General features: G+C 53.4%; 1 protein-coding gene across 1 annotated transcript in view; it reads left to right on the top strand.

Annotated features, from left to right (window-relative positions):
* Positions 1 to 418: 418 nt before the first annotated feature.
* LOC144487777 (GTP-binding protein Rit1-like) overlaps positions 419 to 20,845 on the top strand; it is a 52,939-nt gene continuing 32,512 nt past the window's right edge. Inside the window, exons 1-3 of the mRNA XM_078205849.1 lie at positions 419 to 624; positions 7,276 to 7,409; positions 15,551 to 15,607. Coding sequence (XP_078061975.1) covers positions 7,307 to 7,409; positions 15,551 to 15,607 — 160 coding nt within the window. The 5' untranslated portion in view covers positions 419 to 624; positions 7,276 to 7,306. The remainder of the gene's footprint in view (positions 625 to 7,275; positions 7,410 to 15,550; positions 15,608 to 20,845) is intronic.

Raw genomic sequence — 20,845 nt, 5'->3', positions numbered from 1 at the left:
GGGACAATTTAGCATGGCCAATCCACCTAACCCGCACATCTTCGGACACTAAGGGACAATTTAGCATGGCCAATCCACCTAACCCGCACATCTTTGGACACTAAGGGGCAATTTAGCATGGCCAATCCACCTAACCTACACATCTATGGACTGTGAGCGTATTCAGAAGTTATTGTGGTAAATGTGTAGCTATTCTCCCTGCTGGCCAGCAGGGCTGTTCCTGCCGCTGTTTTTTTCCCCTCCCCTCTCTCTCTCTCTCTCCCGTCGCAAACTTGTGAAACCAGTTAACAAGGAAATCGTGGAGGGAGAGAGAGAGAGAGAGAGGAAAGGAGAGATAACAACGCTCTCACCGAGACTCGACACTGCGTCCTGCCCTATCAGACCGCGGATTTGGACGAGGGTGGGCGCTAGGACCCTTGAGGCGGTGAGAGAGAGCGAGGCGGGTTGAGGGGGGGGGCGGTGTGGAAGCAGAGACAAGCAGAGGAAAACTTTGGCGGAAAACTTTACAGCCGCGGGATCGAGGAGAGAGGAAAATCGACTTCAGAAACATTCGCGTCCTCCGCTCCCCCCCCCACCCCCCCCGCCAGGAGAATGAGGGCGTGGGATCGCTGAACCCAGTCCGAGGTAACTCCTTCAAATAAAAAAGTTCCAGGGAAAGTTTGTGGAACTAACATTTTCGTCAACTGGGCAGAGCGGACTTGCTGGGGGCGGGGTGGGGTTTCGGGAGGGGGGGTGGGGGGGGTCGGGGGTGGGGGGGGCGGTTGGGGGTGGGGGGGGGTTGGGGGGAGGTCTCAGCACCGATTCTTTTGACTGAAAGTCTGCAGGGATCGAATGATCAGCTGATTTCAAACAAAGGGAGAGGTGAAGCTACAACTACTTGTTGCTGGTTCAACTGTTTATTTAATCGTCTCGGGCTCTCCCCCCCGCCCCCCCCTCCCCCCTCCCCCCCCCACACACACGCCCCCCTGGTTCCAGCGACGTCTCACTGTCTCCCCCAAATACTTCCCTCTGCCCCCTGGCGTTCCCTATCCAGCCTCCCTCCCTCGCTCAGGCCCTTCAAGCTGCCTGCAGCCTGAACCCGCGCCTGCTCGGGACACCCCGGGCTTGCTGTGGCCCAGGACAGGCAGAGGGAGGGCCAAAGGGCAGGGGGAATGTTCCCACCCACCCCCCTCCCTCCCCCACCCCCCCACCCCGCTGACTCAGTCATTATCTTTGCCTTGGGCTGTCCTTTACATAATCCACATTCCTGCCTCTCCACCCCCACACACACACACACACCCGCACACCCACACACACACCCACACGCACACCCACACACACACCCACACACACACCCACATCCGCACACACACCCACACCCGCACACCCACACCCGCACACACACACACCCCCACCCGCACACACACCCACCCGCACACCCACACACACACCCCCACCCGCACACACACCCACCCGCTCACCCACACACACACCCACCCGCACACCCACACACACATACCCACCCGCACACCCACACACACACCCACACACACACCCAAACCCGCACACACACCCACCCGCACACCCACACCCGCACACACACACACCCGCACACCCACACACCCCCCCACCCGCACACACACCCACCCGCTCACCCACACACACACCCACCCGCACACCCACACCCACACCCTCGCAACCCGCACACCCACACCCGCACACACACACACCCGCACACCCACACACCCCCCCACCCGCACACACACCCACCCGCTCACCCACACACACACCCACCCGCACACCCACACACACACACACATACCCACCCGCACACCCACACACACACCCACCAGCTCACACACACACACGCGCTCACACACACCCACCCGCACACCCACCCGCACACCCACCCGCTCACACACACCCACCCGCACACCCACCCGCTCACACACACCCACCCGCACACCCACCCGCTCACACACACCCACCCGCACACCCACCCGCTCACACACACCCACACAAACCCCCCCCACCGCCACACCCACCCCCCACCCCCACACCCACCCGCACACACCCACCCGCACACACCCACCCACCCACACACACACGCCCGCACACCCACACACACCCACCCACACACACACCCATCCGCACACACACACACCCACACACACACACCGGCACACCCACACACACAGGGAGCAGCTAGTTAATTACAAGCATACATTGCAATTATTCGACACCCCCTCCCTATCTCCGCAACCTCCCCCAGCCCCCCGCACCCCCTCCCTATCTCTGTAACCCCCTCCAGCCCCAACACCCCCTCCCTATCTCTGTAACCCCCTCCAGCCCCAACACCCCCTCCCTATCTCTGTAACCCCCTCCAGCCCCTCCACCCCTCTCCCTATCTCTGTAACCTTCTCCAGCCCCTACACTCCCTCCCTATCTCTGTAACCTCCTCCAGCCCCAACACCCCCTCCCTATCTCTGCAACCTGCTCCAGCCCCTACACCCCCTCCCTATCTCTGTAACCCCCTACAGCCCCTCCACCCCTCTCCCTATCTCTGTAACCTTCTCCAGCCCCTACACTCCCTCCCTATCTCTGTAACCTCCTCCAGCCCCGACACCCCCTCCCGATCTCTGTAACCTCCACCAGCCCCTACACCCCCTCCCTATCTCTGTAACCCCCTCCAGCCCCCACACCCCCTCCCTATCTCTGTAACCTCCTCCAGCCCCTCCACCCCTCTCCCTATCTCTGTAACCTTCTCCAGCCCCTACACTCCCTCCCTATCTCTGTAACCTCCTCCAGCCCCGACACCCCCTCCCGATCTCTGTAACCTCCACCAGCCCCTACACCCCCTCCCTATCTCTGTAACCCCCTCCAGCCCATACACCCCCTCCAGCCCCTACACCCCCTCCCTATCTCTGTAACCCCCTCCAGCCCCTACACCCCCTCCCTATCTCTGTATCCTCCTCCAGCCCCTACACCCCCTCCCTATCTCTGTAACCTCCTCCAGCCCCTACACCCCCTCCCTATCTCTGTAACCTCCTCCAGCCCCTACACCCCCTCCCCATCTCTGTAACCGCCTCCAGCCCCTACACCCCCTCCCCATCTCTGTAACCCCCTCCAGCCCCTACACCCCCTTCTATCTCTGTAACCCCCTCCAGCCCCTACACCCCCTCCCTATCTCTGTAACCTCCTCCAGACCCTACACCCCCTCCCCATCTCTGTAACCCCCACCAGCCCCTACACCCCCTCCCTATCTCTGTAACCCCCTCCGGCTCCTACAACCCCTCCCTATCTCTGTAACCCCCTACAACCCCTCCCTATCTCTGTTACCTCCTCCAGCCCCTACACCCCCTCCCTCTCTCTGTAACCCCCTCCAGCCCCGACACCCCCTCCCTATCTCTGTAACCTCCTCCAGCCCCTACACCCCCTCCCTATCTCTGTAACCCCCTCCAGCCCCTACAACCCCTCCCTATCTCTGTTACCTCCTCCAGCCCCTACACCCCCTCCCTCTCTCTGTAACCCCCTCCAGCCCCGACACCCCCTCCCTATCTCTGTAACCTCCTCCAGCCCCTACAACCCCTCCCTATCTCTGTTACCTCCTCCAGCCCCTACACCCCCTCCCTCTCTCTGTAACCCCCTCCAGCCCCGACACCCCCTCCCTATCTCTGTAACCTCCTCCAGCCCCGACACCCCCTCCCTATCTCTGTAACCCCCTCCAGTCACGACACCCCCTCCCTATCACTGCAACCTCCTCCAGCCCGTACACCCCCTCCCTACCTCTGTAACCCCCTCCAGCCCCTACACCCCCTCCCTATCTCTGTAACCTCCTCCAGCCCCTACACCCCCTCCCTATCTCTGTAACCTCCTCCAGCCCCTACACCCCCTCCCTATCTATGTAACCCTCTCCAGCCCGTACACCCCCTCCCTATCTCTGTAACCCTCTCCAGCCCGTACACCCCCTCCCTATCTCTGTAACCCCCTCCAGCCCCGACACCCACTCCCTATCTCTAACCTCCTCCAGCCCCCTACACCCCCTCCCTATCTCTGTAACCTCCTCCAGCTCCAACACCCCCTCCCTATCTCTGTAACCTCCTCCAGCCCCTACACCCCCTCCCTATCTCTGTAACCTCCTCCAGCCCCTACACCCCCTCCCTATCTATGTAACCCTCTCCAGCCCGTACACCCCCTCCCTATCTCTGTAACCCTCTCCAGCCCGTACACCCCCTCCCTATCTCTGTAACCCCCTCCAGCCCCGACACCCACTCCCTATCTCTAACCTCCTCCAGCCCCCTACACCCCCTCCCTATCTCTGTAACCTCCTCCAGCTCCAACACCCCCTCCCTATCTCTGTAACCTCCTCCAGCCCCGACACCCACTCCCTATCTCTAACCTCCTCCAGCCCCCTACACCCCCTCCCTATCTCTGTAACCTCCTCCAGCTCCAACACCCCCTCCCTATCTCTGTAACCTCCTCCAGCCCCTACACCCCCTCCCTATCTCTGTAACCTCCTCCAGCCCCTACACCCCCTCCCTATCTCTGTAACCTCCTCCAGCCCCCTACACCCCCTCCCTATCTCTGTAACCCCCTCCAGCCCCTACACCCCCTCCCTATCTCTGTAACCCCCTCCAGCCCCTACACCCCCTCCCTATCTCTGTAACCTCCTCCAGCCCCTACACCCCCTCCCTATCTCTGTAACCCCCTCCAGCCCCTACACCCCCTCCCTATCTCTGTAACCTCCTCCAGCCCCCGACACCCCCTCCCTATCTCTGTAACCTCCCCCAGCCCCTACACCCCCTCCCTATCTCTGTAACCTCCTCCAGCCCCCGACACCCCCTCCCTATCTCTGTAACCCCCTCCAGCCTCTACACCCTCTCCCTATCTCTGTAACCCCCTCCAGCCCCTACACCCCCCTCCCTATCTCTGTAACCTCCTCCAGCTCCTACAACCCTCCGAGATCTCTGCGCTCCTCCAATTCCGGCCTCTCGAGCATCCCCCGATTCCCATCGCTCCGCCATTGGCGGCCGTGCCTTCAGCTGCCTGGGGGGGGGGGGCTCTAAGCTTGGAATTCCCTCCCTAAATCGTTTTCTGTCTTTCTTAAAACCTACCGCTTTGACCAAGCTCTGGGTCACGTATCCTAATGGCTCAGGTGGCCTGATGATAAATTATTTGCTTTGATCTCTGAAGCATTTGCGATACCCACCAGTTAAGATGGAGCACTGATTTGAATAGACCACCCGAAATTTTATGTTTTTCATTCATGGGACACGGGCGTCTCTGGCTGGACCGGCATTTATTGCCCATCCCTAGTTGCCCTTGGAGGGGGCAGTTGAGAGTCATAGAAACCCTACAGTGCAGAAGGAGGCCATTCGGCCCATCGAGCCTGCACCGACCACAATCCCACCCAGGCCCTACCCCCACATATTTTACCCGCTAATCCCTCTAACCTACACATCCCAGGACTCTAAGGGGCAATTTCTTCTTTTTTTTTTAACCTGGCCAATCAACCTAACCCGCACATCTTTGGACTGTGGGAGGAAACCGGAGCACCCGGAGGAAACCCACGCAGACACGAGGAGAATGTGCAAACTCCACACAGACAGTGACCCGAGCTGGGAATCGAACCCGGGACCCTGGAGCTGTGAAGCAGCAGTGCTAACCCACTGTGCTACCGTGCCGCCCAAACCACATTGCTGTGGCTCTGGAGTCACATGTAGGCCAGACCGGGGTAAGGACGGCAGATTTCCTTCCCTAAAGGGAACCAGATGGGTTTTTCCAACAATCGACAATGGGTCATCAGGAGATTCTTAAGAGAAGTGTGAGGGAATCATAGAACCCTACAGTGCAGAAGGAGGCCATTCGGCCCATCGAGTCTGCACCAACCACTATCCCACCCAGGCCCTATCGCCATAACCCCACATATTTACCATAATCTACGCATCCCGGGACACTAAGGAACAATTTGGCATGGCCAATCCACCTAACCTGCACATCTTTGGACACTAAGGGGCAATTTGGCATGGCCAATCCATCTAACCTGCACATCTTTGGACACTAAGGGGCAATTTAGCATGGCCAATCCATCTAACCTGCACATCTTTGGACACTAAGGGGCAATTTAGCATGGCCAATCCACCCTAACCAGCACATCTTTGGACACTAAGAAACAATTTAGCATGGCCAATCCATCTAACCTGCACATCTTTGGACACTAAGGGGCAATTTAGCATGGCCAATCCATCTAACCTGCACATCTTTGGACACTAAGGGGCAATTTAGCATGGCCAATCCATCTAACCTGCACATCTTTGGACACTAAGGGGCAATTTAGCATGGCCAATCCACCCTAACCAGCACATCTTTGGACACTAAGGGGCAATTTAGCATGGCCAATCCATCTAACCTTGCACATCTTTGGACACTAAGGGGCAATTTAGCATGGCCAATCCATCTAACCTGCACATCTTTGGACACTAAGGGGCAATTTAGCACGGCCAATCCACCCTAACCTGCACATCTTTGGACACTTAGGGGCAATTTAGCATGGCCAATCCACCCTAACATGCACATCTTTGGACACTTAGGGGCAATTTAGCATGGCCAATCCACCCTAACCAGCACATCTTTGGACACTAAGGGTCAGTTCAGCACGGCCAATCCACCCTAACCTGCACATCTTTGGACTGTGGGAGGAAACCGGAGCACCCGGAGGAAACCCACGCAGACACGGGGAGAACGTGCAAACTCCACACAGACGGTGACCCAAGTCGGGAATCGAACCCGGGTCCCTGACGCTGTGAGGCAGCAGCGCTAACCCACTGTGTCACCCAAATTAATTATTAATAATAATTAATTGCAGATAATTTTTATTGAATTCAAATTCCACCATCTGCCGTGACGGGATTTGAACCCCGGGTCCCCAGAACATTAGCTGAGTTTCTGGATTAATAATCGAGCGATAATACCACTAGACCATCGTCTCCCCTGGAGGTATTAAGTCATAGAGGTTTACAGCATGGAAACAGGCCCTTCGGCCCAACTTGTCCATGCTGCCCTTTTTTTTAAACCCCGAAGCTAATCCCAATTGCCCGCGTTTGGTCCATATCCCTCTATACCCATCGTACCCATGTAACTGTCTAAACGCTTTTTAAAAGACAGAATTGTACCCGCCTCTACTACTGCCTCTGGCAGCTCGTTCCAGACACTCACCATCCTCTGTGTGAAAGAATTGCCCCTCTGGACACTTCTGTATCTCTCCCACTTGTAACACTGGGGTCCGTTTCTCCGCAGTTCGGGAACAGGAGTGGAGTTGGACTCGAGCATGGACTCTGCGGCAGCCTCGGGCAGACCCTGCGGCAGTGTGGCAGGCGGGATTCGAGAGTACAAGATCGTGATGCTGGGGGCAGGGGGAGTCGGGAAGAGCGGTGAGTGCTCGCGCGTGCGGTCGGACTGCGTTTCGGGGTTCAATTCCCCCCCCCCCCAGTATCCACCATCGCGGTATCCCAGGGGCAGGCGCTACTTGTACACATGGCCATGCGTTACACTGGCACTCCAGACTGGGGGGGGGCGAGGTGGGGTGGGTTACTCTCCGAGAGGGAGCTTTGCCCAGTGTTCCCGCAACAGGACAGAGACCTACCACCCCCACCCGGAGTCCGCTTCCAGCCCTTCCCTAACAGCACTCTGTGTGTACCTACACCGCACAGGACTGCAGTGGGTTCAAGGCGGCGGCTCCATCAGACACAGGAGCAGAATGAGGCCACTCGGCCCATCGAGTCTGCTCCCCCATTCAATCATGGCTGATATTTTTCTCATCCCCATTCTCCTGCCTTTTCCCCATAACCCCTGATCCCCTTATTAATCAACAACCTATCTATCTCTGTCTTAAAGACACTCAATGACCTGGCCTCCACAGCCTTCTGCGGCAAAGAGTTCCACAGATTCACCACTCTCTGGCTGAAGAAATTCCTCCTCATCTCTGTTTTAAAGGATCGTCCCTTTAGCCTGAGGTTGTGCCCTCTGGTTCTAGTTTTTCCTACTGGTGGAAACATCCTGAGACAGATAGGGAGAGAGAGAGAGAGAACGAGTGACAGAGAGAGAGAGAGAGAGAGCGAGCGACAGAGAGAGAGAGAGAGAGAGCGAGCGACAGAGAGAGAGAGAGAGAGAGAGCGAGCGACAGAGACAGAGAGAGAGAGAGAGCGACAGAGAGAGAGAGAGACAGAGAGAGAGAGAGAGCGACAGAGAGAGAGAGAGAGCGACAGAGAGAGAGAGCGAGCAACAGAGAGAGAGAGAGAGAGAGCGTGAGCAACAGAGAGAGAGAGAGCGAGTGACAGAGAGAGAGAGAGGGTGAGCAACAGAGAGAGAGAGAGCGAGCGACAGAGAGAGAGAGAGAGAGAGAGCGACAGAGAGAGAGAGCGAGCAACAGAGAGAGAGAGAGAGAGAGCGTGAGCAACAGAGAGAGAGAGAGCGAGTGACAGAGAGAGAGAGAGGGCGAGCAACAGAGAGAGAGAGAGCGAGTGACAGAGAGAGAGAGAGAGCGAGTGACAGAGAGAGAGAGAGCGAGCAACAGAGAGAGAGAGAGAGAGACAGAGAGAGAGCGAGCAACAGAGAGAGAGAGAGAGAGTGAGCGACAGAGAGAGAGAGAGCGAGTGACAGAGAGAGAGAGAGAGTGAGTGAGCGACAGAGAGAGAGAGGGCGCGAGAGACAGAGAGAGAGAGAGAGGGCACGAGAGACAGAGAGAGAGAGAGCGAGTGACAGAGAGAGAGAGAGAGAGTGAGCGACAGAGAGAGAGAGGGCGCGAGAGACAGAGAGAGAGAGAGCGAGTGACAGAGAGAGAGAGAGAGAGTGAGCGACAGAGAGAGACAGAGAGAGAGAGAGAGGGCGCGAGAGACAGAGAGAGAGAGAGGGCGCGAGCGACAGAGAGAGAGAGAGCGAGTGACAGAGAGAGAGAGAGCGAGAGACAGAGAGAGAGAGAGGAGCGACAGAGAGAGAGAGAGGGCGCAAGCGACAGAGAGAGAGAGAGAGGGCGCGAGCGACAGAGAGAGAGAGGGCGCGAGAGACAGAGAGAGAGAGAGAGTGAGCGACAGAGAGAGAGAGAGGGCGCGAGCGACAGAGAGAGAGAGAGAGGGCGCGAGAGACAGAGAGAGAGAGAGGGCGCGAGAGACAGAGAGAGAGAGAGAGCGCGAGAGACAGAGAGAGAGAGAGAGCGAGAGACAGAGAGAGAGAGAGGGCGCGAGCGACAGAGAGAGAGAGAGAGCGAGAGACAGAGAGAGAGAGAGAGACAGAGAGAGAGCGAGAGACAGAGAGAGACAGAGAGAGAGAGCGAGAGACAGAGAGAGAGAGAGAGAGAGCGAGAGACAGAGAGAGAGAGAGGGCGCGAGAGACAGAGAGAGAGAGGGCGAGTGACAGAGAGAGAGAGCGAGAGACAGAGAGAGAGAGAGGGCGCGAGAGACAGAGAGAGACAGAGAGAGAGAGAGCGAGTGACAGAGAGAGAGAGAGAGAGGGCAAGCGACAGAGAGAGAGAGAGTGAGCGACAGAGAGAGAGAGAGAGAGGGCGAGCGACAGAGAGAGAGAGAGAGCGCGAGAGACAGAGAGAGAGAGAGAAAGACAGAGAGAGAGACACAGAGAGAGACACAGAGAGAGAGAGGGCGCAAGCGACAGAGAGAGAGAGAGAGTGAGCAACAGAGAGAGAGAGAGCGAGAGACAGAGAGAGAGAGAGAGAGAAAGACAGAGAGAGAGACACAGAGAGAGACACAGAGAGAGAGACACGGAGAGAGAGAGAGAGAGAGACAGAGTTTCCTCAAGATAACAGGAAACAGGAGGAGGCCATTCAGCCCCTTGAGCTCCATTACAGAATCTCTGCAGTGCAGAAGGAGGCCATTCGGCCCATCTGTACTGCACTGGCTCTCTGAAAGAGTGTTCTACCCAATCCCCTTGCCTTATCCCCCGTAACCTTGCACATTCTCTCTTTCCAGATACCACTCCAATTCCCCATTTCAGATACCCCAATCGAACCTGCCCTCACCCCTCCCTCAGGAAGCTCGTCACAGACTCCACAATTACCCTCTGAGTAAAAAAACCTTCCCCCCCCTCCTCTCCATCATCCCTACCCCTTTCGCCCAGTATAGTTTAAAATGTCACAAGTCGGCTTACATTAACACTGCAATGAAGCTACTGTGAAATCCCCCTTGTCGCCACACTCAGGCGCCTGTTCGGGTCACACTGAGGGGGAATTTAGCACGGCCAATGCACCCTAACCCGCACGTCTTTCGGACTGTGGGAGGAAACCGGAGCACCCGGAGGAAACCCACGCAGACACGGGGAGAACGTGCAGACTCCACACAGACAGTGACCCAAGCCGGGAATCGAACCCGGGTCCCTGGCGCTGTGAGGCAGCAGCGCTAACCCACTATGTCACCCCACGTTCATGATGCTGTCTTGAGGGGGAAACAGTGCCTCACTATTTCCCTTGTCCATACCCCTCACTACCTTGAATGCCTCCTTCAAGTCTCCTCTCGGCCTTCTTTTCTCCAAGGAAAACAGTCCCAAACTCTCCAATCAATCCTACAGTTCCTTATCCCTGGAACCTCCTCTGTATTCTCTCCAACACCTTCACATCCTTCCTCAAATATGGAGCCCCGAACTGGGCACAGTGCCCCGAGCGAGGCCTTGGGGAGGCGATGGCCTAGTGGTTTATCGCTAGACTATTAATCCAGAAACTCAGCTAATGTTCTGGGGACCTGGGTTCGAATCCCGCCACAGCAGATGGTGGAATTTGAATTCAATAAAAAATATCTGGAATTAAGAATCTACTGATGACCCATTGTCGGAAAAAGCCATCTGGTTCCCTTTAGGGAAGGAAATCTGCCGTCCTTACCCCGGTCTGGCCTACATGTGACTCCAGAGCCACAGCAATGTGGTTAACACTCAACCGTCTAGGGGCAATTTAGCATGGCCAATCCACCTAGCCCGTACATCTTTGGACACTAAGAGGCATTCGATTTGATTTATTATTGTCACATGTATTGGGATACAGTAAAAGTATTGTTTCTTGCGCGCTGTACAGACAAAGCATACCGTTCATAGAGTACATAGGGGAGAAAGAAAGGAGGGGGTACAGAATGTAGTGTTATAGTCATAGCTAGGGTGTAGAGAAAGATCAGTTTAATATATGGCACATGCATTTAAAAGTCTGACAGCAGCAGGGAAGAAGCTGTTCTTGAGTCGGTCGATGCGTGACCTCAGACTTTTGTATCTTTTTCCCGATGGAAGAAGGTGGAAGAGAGAATGTCCGGGGTGCGTGGGGTCCTTAATTATGCTGCCTGCTTTGCCGAGGCAGCGGGAAGTGTAGACAGAGTCAATGGATGGGAGGCTGGTTTGCGTAGAGTCATAGAGGTTTACAGCATGGAAACAGGCCCTTCGGCCCAACTTGTCCATGCCGCCCTTTTTTTTCAACCCCGAAGCTAGTCCCAATTGCCCGCGTTTGGCCCATATCCCTCTATACCCATCGTACCCATGTAACTGTCTAAACGCTTTTTAAAAGACAAAATTGTACCCGCCTCTACTACTACCTCTGGCAGCCCGTTCCAGACACTCACCACCCTCTGTGGAAAAAATTGCCCCTCTGGACACTTTTGTATCCCTCCCCTCTCACCTTAAACCTATGGCCTCTAGTTTTAGACTCCCCTACCTCTGGGAAAAGATGTTGACTATCTAGCTGATCTATGCCCCTCATTATTTTATAGACCTCTATAAGATCACCCCTCAGCCTCCTACGCTCCAGAGAAAAAAGTCCCAGTCTATCCAGCCTCTCCTTATAACTCAAACCATCAAGTCCCCATAGCATCTTTTCTGCACTCTTTCGAGTTTAATAGTATCCTTTCTGTAATAGAGTGACCAGTGCGTGGCACGGTAGCACAGTGGTTAGGGCTGCTGCTTCACAGCTCCCAGTGGGTTCAATTCCTGGCTTGGGTCACTGTCTGTGTGGAGTTTGCACATTCTCCTCGTGTCTGCGTGGGTTTCCTCCGGGTGCTCCGGTTTCCCCCCACAGTCCAAAGATGTGCAGGTTAGGTTGATTGGCCATGCTAAAATTGCCCTTAGTGTCTTGAGTTGCGTAGGTTAGAGGGATGAGTGGGTAAAATATGTAAGGGTATGGGGGTAGGGCCTGGGTGGGATTGTGGTCGGTGCAGACTCGATGGGCCGAATGGCCTCTTTCTGTGCTGTAGGGTTTTTATGATCTGCACACACATTTTTGGGGAATGGGCGTTGGAGATCAAATAGGGACTGGCGAAGGGGGCAATTCTTCCAGAGAGCCGGCACGGGGGATGGAAGAGCCACGTTCTGTTGGCACCTCGCCCATCTCAACGACCGCGAGGCAGATTTGGCCTCTCAAGGCTTCGAGTGGGAGAACTACGCTGAACCACCCGAGGTTTTAATCACTCAATCTTGCGTGGGCCTTCATTTACCTGGCTGCCTTGCTTTCAGCGGTTGCTAGGTTGCCTTCTGTCTCCTAGTGACAACAAGGGGGTGCCGTAGTTACCCAACCGACTGTCAGGTCAGCTGACAGGCAATTGATTGAGGCTTTAAACAATTGGTTCTTTGTGAAAGACATTACCCCGGGTAACAGGCTATCTGCGTCTCAATGCAAAGTCTGGCACTCTCAATCTGCAGACAGAGAGAGAGAGAGAGGTGGATTACCGATGAGGAAATAACCTTTTTAATTCCTTTGTACAGTATTTCCGATTCTCATGTCAGATTCCTTTGCTTCACTTAGTCCATTCGGCCCCTCTGCTCGGTGCTGGACTTTCTGTTCCACATGCACCCCCTCTCACTCCCCCCCAACTCCTCATATTTACCTGAATATCTCTCCAAGTCTCAACACCCAGTTCACAATCCACCATGGATTAATCATCTTGGTACACCAGGACAACCGACTGTACAAGTTATCAAGGGAAGATCCCTCAGGAGTGGGCCATCTGGCCCCTCGAGCCTGCTCCGCCATTCAATAAGATCATGGCAGCTCCCCCTCCCATCACCACATTCCTTCCTCCCTCGTCTTTATCCAGCCTCACTCACCCCTCCCTCCCCCACCAACCCCTGCCTTGTATACATCTTATTTTTTTATTATTTATTAGTGTTACGAGTGAGCTTACATTAACACTGCAATGAAGTTACTGTGAGAATCCCCTAGTCGCCACACTCCGGGTACATTGAGGGAAAATTTAGCATGGCCAACCCACCTAACCTGCACATCTTTGGACACTAAGGGGCAATTTAGCATGGCCAATCCACCTAACCTACACATCTTTGGACACTAAGGGGCAATTTAGCATGGCCAATCCACGTAACCTACACATCTTTGGACACTAAGGGGCAATTTAGCACGGCCAATCCACCTAACCTGCACATCTTTGGACACTAAGGGGCAATTTAGCATGGCCAATCCACCTAACCTGCACATCTTTGGACACTAAGGGGCAATTTAGCACGGCCAATCCACCTAACCTGCACATCTTTGGACACTAAGGGGCAATTTAGCATGACCAATCCACGTAACCTACACATCTTTGGATACTAAGGGGCAATTTAGCATGGCCAACGCACCCTAACCCACACGTCTTTCGGAGTGTGGGAGGAAACCGGAGCGCCCGGGGGAAACCCACGCAGACACGGGGAGAATGTGCAGTCTCTGCACAGACAGTGACCCGAGCCGGGAATCGAACCTGGGTCCCTGGCGCTGTGAGGCAGCAGTGCTAACCACTGTGTTACCCAGCGTGCTGTCTTGAGAGGGAAACAGTGTCTCACTATTTCCCCATTCCATACCCTTCAGGATTTTGAATACCTCCTTCAAGTCTCTTCTGGGCCTTCTTTTCTCCAAGGAAAACAGTCCCCAAACTCGCCAATCAATCCTACAGTTCCTTATCCCTGGAATCATTCTTGTGAGTCTCCTCTGCACTCTCTCCAACACCTTCATATCCTTTAAGTATGGACTCCAGACACGGTGCCCTGGATGAGGCCTAACTTGGGTCTTATTCAAGCCAAAGCCATAACCTTCTCAGACTTGGTATCATCCTTGTAAATTGTCTGAACTTTGCTGGGCCCAGTTTTTCCCATCTCCCAGTCATAGTAAACAGGGTGGCACAGTGGGTTAGCACTGCTGCCTCACAGCGCCAGGGAGCCGGGCTCCATTCCGGCCTCAGGCCACTGACTGTCCCAGGTTCACAAGATATAGGAGCAGAATGAGGCCATTCGGCCCATCGAGTCCGCTCCGCCATGGCTGATATGCTCCTCATCCCCATTTTCCTGCCTTCTCCCCATAACCCTTCACCCCATTACCAATTAAAAATCTGTCTCACTCCTCCTTAAATGTACTCACTGTCCCAGCACCCACCGCACTTTGGGGCAGCGAATTCCACAGATTCACAACCCTTTGGGGGAAGTAGTTTCTCCTCAACTCTGTTTTAAATTTGCTGCCCCTTATCCTCATTATACTCTTTATCCTAAGACCTCTCGTCCTAGAATGTCCCACCAGAGGAAGCATCCGCTCCACGTCTACTTTATCCCAGACCTTTTACCATCTTGTAAACCTCAATTTGATCTCCCCTCATTCTTCTAAATCCCAGAGAGTATCGGCCTAAACTGTTCAATCTCCCTTCACACGACAAACCCCTCATCTCTGGAATCAATCTCGTGATCTGTGTGGAGTTTGCACGTTCTCCCAATGTCTGCGTGGGTTTCCAACCACACTCCAAAGATGTGCGGGTTAGGGTGGATTGGCTATGCTAAATTGCCCCTTAGTGTCCAATGATGTGCGGGTTAGATGGATTGGCCATGCTGAATGCATGGGGTTATTGGGATAGGGCGAGGAGATGGCCTGTGTCAGAGAGCCGGTGCAGATTCAATGGGCTGAATGGCCTCTGCTGTACTGTAGGGATTTTATGATTCTATTTTATGATACAAAGTGAGCTCCCTAAGTGTGGCTTGATCAGATTTATTGCTCACACTTTTTCTGTTGGCTTTCCAAATAGCCTGGGACAGGGGACCTGGATAGTACGATTAGTAAAGGGGGGTTAATGAGGACATGGTGGAGGCGGGCGTCACAGCAGGACTCAGCAAACAGTCTAGAGAGTCTATTTAAACAGCAAACAGTCCACAGAGTCTATTTAAACAGCAAACAGTCCACAGAGTCTATTTAAACAGCAAACAGTCTACAGAGTCTATTTAAACAGCAAACAGTCTACAGAGTCTACTTAAACAGCAAACAGTCTACAGAGTCTATTTAAACAGCAAACAGTCTACAGAGTCTATTTAAACAGCAAACAGTCTACAGAGTCTTTTTAAACAGCAAACAGTCTACAGAGTCTATTTAAACAGCAAACAGTCTACAGAGTCTATTTAAACAGCAAACAGCCGACAGTCTATTTAAACAGCAAACAGTCTACAGAGTCTATTTAAACTATGAAATTTTAGGAGTGATTGTCGAGAAACATTGAAAGTATTTTCATCCCAGGTACGATGTTGAGTTATACGCAGTTACATCTGAAGGATTAATTTGATTTTATCTTTGCAGCCATGACGATGCAGTTCATCAGCCATCGATTCCTGGATTATCATGATCCAACAATCGGTAAGCAACTGCTTCAGTCTGAATGATTCAGCTTGGGAGTCCAACTATTGCAGAAAAAGCAGACAGACGTGTTTGATGGGGACAGTGTAGAGGGAGCTTTACTCTGTATCTAACCCCGTGCTGTACCTGTCCTGGGAGTGTTTGTTGGGGGACAGTGTAGAGGGAGCTTTACTCTGTATCTAACCCCGTGCTGTACCTGTCCTGGGAGTGTTTGATGGGGGACAGTGGAGAGGGAGCTTTAGTCTGTATCTAACCCCGTGCTGTCCCTGTCCTGGGAGTGTTTGATGGGGGACAGTGGAGAGGGAGCTTTACTCTGTATCTAACCCTGTGCTGTCTCTGTCCTGGGTGTGTTTGATGGGGACAGTGTAGAGGGAGCTTTACTCTGTATCTAACCCCGTGCTGTACCTGTCCTGGGAGTGTTTGATGGGGACAGTGTAGAGGGAGCTTTACTCTGTATCTAACCCCGTGCTGTACCTGTCCTGGGAGTGTTTGATGGGGACAGTGTAGAGGGAGCTTTACTCTGTATCTAACTCCGTGCTGTACCTGTCCTGGGAGTGTTTGATGGGGGACAGTGTAGAGGGAGCTTTACTCTGTATCTAACTCCGTGCTGTACCTGTCCTGGGAGTGTTTGATGGGGGACAGTGTAGAGGGAGCTTTACTCTGTATCTAACCCCGTGCTGTACCTGTCCTGGGAGTGTTTGATGGGGGACAGTGTAGAGGGAGCTTTACTCTGTATCTAACCCCGTGCTGTACCTGTCCTGGGAGTGTTTGATGGGGACAGTGTAGAGGGAGCTTTACTCTGTATCTAACTCCGTGCTGTACCTGTCCTGGGAGTGTTTGATGGGGGACAGTGTAGAGGGAGCTTTACTCTGTATCTAACCCCGTGCTGTACCTGTCCTGGGAGTGTTTGATGGGGACAGTGTCGAGGGAGCTTTACTCTGTATCTTACCACGTGCTGTACCTGTCCTGGGAGTGTTTGATGGGGGCAGTGTAGAGGGAGCTTTACTCTGTATCTAACCCCGTGTTGTTCCTGTCCTGGGAGTGTTTGATGGGGGATAGTGTAGAAGGAGCTTTTCTCTGTATCTAATGCCGTGCTGTTCCTGTCCTGGGAGTGTTTGATGGGGGACAGTGTCGAAGGAGCTTTCCTCTGTATCTAACCCCGTGCTGTACCTGTCCTGGGAGTATTTGATGGGGGACAGTGCAGAGGGAGCTTTACTCTGTATCTCACACCGTGCTGTACCTGTCCTGAGAGTGTTTGATGGAGGACAGTGTAGAGGGAGCTTTACTCTATATCTAACCCTGTGAAGTCTCTGTCCTGGGAGTGTTTGATGGGGGGCAGTGTAGACGGAGCTTTACTCTGTATCTAACCCCGTGCTGTACCTGTCCTGAGAGTGTTTGATGGGGGACAGTGTAGAGGGAGCTTTCCTCTGAATCTAACCCCGTGCTGTTCCTGTCCTGGGAGTGTTTGATGGGGGACAGTGTAGAAGGAGCTTAACTTTGTATCTAATCCCGTGCTGTACCTGTCCTGGAAGTGCTTGATGGGGGACAGTGTACAGGGAGCTTTACTCTGTATCTAACCCCGTGCTGTACCTGTCCTGGGAGTGTTTGATGGGGGACAGTGTAGAAGGAGCTTTGCTTTGTATCTAACTCCGTGCTGTACCAGTCCTGGGAGTGTTTGATGGGGACAGTGTAGAGTGAGCTTTACTCGGTATTTAACCCTGTGCTGTATCTGTCCTGGGAGTGTTTGATGGGGGACAGTGTAGCGGGAGCTTAACTCTGTATCTAACCCCGTGCTGTACCTGTCCTGGGAGTGTTTGATGGGGGACAGTGTAGAGGCAGCTTTACTCTGCATCTAACCCCGTGCTGTACCTGTCATGTGAGTGGTTGATGGGGGACAGTGTAGAGGGAGCTTTACTCTGTATCTAACCCCGTGCCGTTCCTGTCCTGGGAGTGTTTGATGGGGGACAGTGTAGAGTGAGCTTTACTCTATATCTAACCCCGTGCTGTACCTGTCCTGGGAGCGTTTGATGGGGACAGTGTAGAGGCAGCTTTACTCTGTACCTAACCCCGTGCTGTACCTGCCCTGGGAGTGTTTGATGGGGGACAGTGTAGCGGGAGCTTTACTCTGTATCTAACTCCCTGCTGTACCTTCCCTGGGAGTGTTTGATGGGGACAGTATAGAGGGAGCTTTACTCTGTATCTAACCCCGTGCTGTACCTGTCCTGGGAGTGTTTGATGGGGACAGTGTGGAGGGAGCTTTACTCTGTACCTAACCCCGTGCTGTACCTGCCCTGGGAGTGTTTGATGGGGACACTGTAGAGGGAGCTTGACTCTGTATCTAACCCCGTGCTGTACCTGTCCTGGGAGTGTTTGATGGGGACAGTGTAGAGGCAGCTTTACTCTGTATCTAACCCCGTGCTGTACCTGTCCTGGATGGTGCCAGAGGACTGGAGAATGGCGAATGTTGTTCCTCTGTTTAAGAAAGGGAATAGAAATGACCCTGGTAATTATAGACCGGTTAGTCTTACTTCGGTGGTTGGTAAATTGATGGAAAGGGTCCTTAGGGATGGGATTTACGACCATTTCGAAAGATGCGGATTAATCCGAGATAGTCAGCACGGATTCGTGAAGGGCAAGTCGTGCCTCACAAATTTGGTAGAATTTTTTGAGGAGGTAACTAAGTGTGTTGATGAAGGTAGGGCAGTTGATGTCATATACATGGATTTTAGTAAGGCGTTTGATAAGGTCCCCCATGGTCGGCTTATGATGAAAGTGAGGAGGTGTGGGATAGAGGGAAAGTTGGCCGATTGGATAGGTAACTGGCTGTCTGACCGAAGACAGAGGGTGGTGGTCGATGGAAAATTTTCGGATTGGAGGCAGGTTGCTAGCGGAGTGCCGCAGGGATCAGTGCTTGGTCCTCTGCTCTTTGTGATTTTTATTAATGACTTAGAGGAGGGGGCTGAAGGGTGGATCAGTAAATTTGCTGATGACACCAAGATTGGTGGAGTAGTGGATGAGGTGGAGGGCTGTTGTAGGCTGCAAAGAGACATAGATAGGATGCAAAGCTGGGCTGAAAAATGGCAAATGGAGTTTAACCCTGATAAATGTGAGGTGATTCATTTTGGTAGGACAAATTTAAATGTGGATTACAGGGTCAAAGGTAGGGTTCTGAAGACTGTGGAGGAACAGAGAGATCTTGGGGTCCATATCCACAGATCTCTAAAGGTTGCCAGTCAAGTGGATAGAGCTGTGAAGAAGGCCTATAGTGTGTTAGCTTTTATTAACAGGGGGTTGGAGTTTAAGAGCCGTGGGGTTATGCTGCAACTGTACAGGACCTTGGTGAGACCACATTTGGAATATTGTGTGCAGTTCTGGTCACCTCACTATAAGAAGGATGTGGAAGCGCTGGAAAGAGTGCAGAGGAGATTTACCAGGATGCTGCCTGGTTTGGAGGGTAGGTCTTATGAGGAAAGGTTGAGGGAGCTAGGGCTGTTCTCTCTGGAGCGGAGGAGGCTGAGGGGAGACTTAATAGAGGTGTATAAAATGATGAAGGGGATAGATAGAGTGAACGTTCAAAGACTATTTCCTCGGGTGGATGGAGCTATTACAAGGGGGCATAACTATAGGGTTCGTGGTGGGAGATACAGGACGGATATCAGAGGTAGGTTCTTTACGCAGAGAGTGGTTGGGGTGTGGAATGGACTGCCTGCAGTGATAGTGGAGTCAGACACTTTAGAAACATTTAAGCGGTTATTGGATAGGCACATGGAGCACACCAGGATGATAGGGAGTAGGATAGCTTGATCTTGGTTTCAGATAAAGCTCGGCACAACATCGTGGGCCGAAGGGCCTGTTCTGTGCTGTACTGTTCTATGTTCTATGTTCTATGTTCTAACCCCGTGCTGTACCTGTCCTGGGAGTGTTTGATGGGGGACAGTGTAGAGGGAGCTTTACTCTGTATCTAACCCCGTGCTGTCCCTGTCCTGGGAGTGTTTGATGGGGACAGTGTAGAGGGAGCTTTGCTCTGTATCTAACCCTGTGCTGTACCTGTCCTGGGAGTGTTTGATGGGGACAGTGTAGAGTGAGCTTTACTCGGTATTTAACCCTGTGCTGTATCTGTCCTGGGAGTGTTTGATGGGGGACAGTGTAGAGGGGGCTTTCCTCTGAATCTAACCCCGTGCTGTTCCTGTCCTGGGAGTGTTTGATGGGGGACAGTGTAGAAGGAGCTTAACTTTGTATCTAATCCCGTGCTGTACCTGTCCTGGGAGTGCTTGATGGGGGACAGTGTACAGGGAGCTTTACTCTGTATCTAACCCCGTGCTGTACCTGTCCTGGGAGTGTTTGATGGGGGACAGTGTAGAAGGAGCTTTGCTCTGTATCTAACTCCGTGCTGTACCAGTCCTGGGAGTGTTTGATGGGGGACAGTGTAGAGGGAGCTTTACTCTGTATCTAGCCCCGTGCTGTTCCTGTCCTGGGAGTGTTTGATGGGGGACAGTGTAGAGGGAGCTTTACTCTGTATCTAACCCCGTGCTGTACCTGTCCTGGGAGTGTTTGATGGGGACAGTGTAGAGTGAGCTTTACTCGGTATTTAACCCTGTGCTGTATCTGTCCTGGGAGTGTTTGATGGGGGACAGTGTAGCGGGAGCTTAACTCTGTATCTAACCCCGTGCTGTACCTGTCCTGGGAGTGTTTGATGGGGGACAGTGTAGAGGCAGCTTTACTCTGCATCTAACCCCGTGCTGTACCTGTCATGTGAGTGGTTGATGGGTGACAGTGTAGAGGGAGCTTTACTCTGTATCTAGCCCCGTGCCGTTCCTGTCCTGGGAGTGTTTGATGGGGGACAGTGTAGAGTGAGCTTTACTCTATATCTAACCCCGTGCTGTACCTGTCCTGGGAGCGTTTGATGGGGACAGTGTAGAGGCAGCTTTACTCTGTACCTAACCCCGTGCTGTACCTGCCCTGGGAGTGTTTGATGGGGGACAGTGTAGCGGGAGCTTTACTCTGTATCTAACTCCCTGCTGTACCTTCCCTGGGAGTGTTTGATGGGGACAGTATAGAGGGAGCTTTACTCTGTATCTAACCCCGTGCTGTACCTGTCCTGGGAGTGTTTGATGGGGACAGTGTGGAGGGAGCTTTACTCTGTACCTAACCCCGTGCTGTACCTGCCCTGGGAGTGTTTGATGGGGACACTGTAGAGGGAGCTTGACTCTGTATCTAACCCCGTGCTGTACCTGTCCT

The sequence above is a fragment of the Mustelus asterias genome, unplaced genomic scaffold (assembly GCF_964213995.1).
Source record: "Mustelus asterias unplaced genomic scaffold, sMusAst1.hap1.1 HAP1_SCAFFOLD_1031, whole genome shotgun sequence".
NCBI lineage: Eukaryota > Metazoa > Chordata > Chondrichthyes > Carcharhiniformes > Triakidae > Mustelus > Mustelus asterias.
The sequence above is the reverse complement of the archived record's forward strand: the minus strand, read 5'-3'. Positions and strand labels throughout refer to the sequence as shown.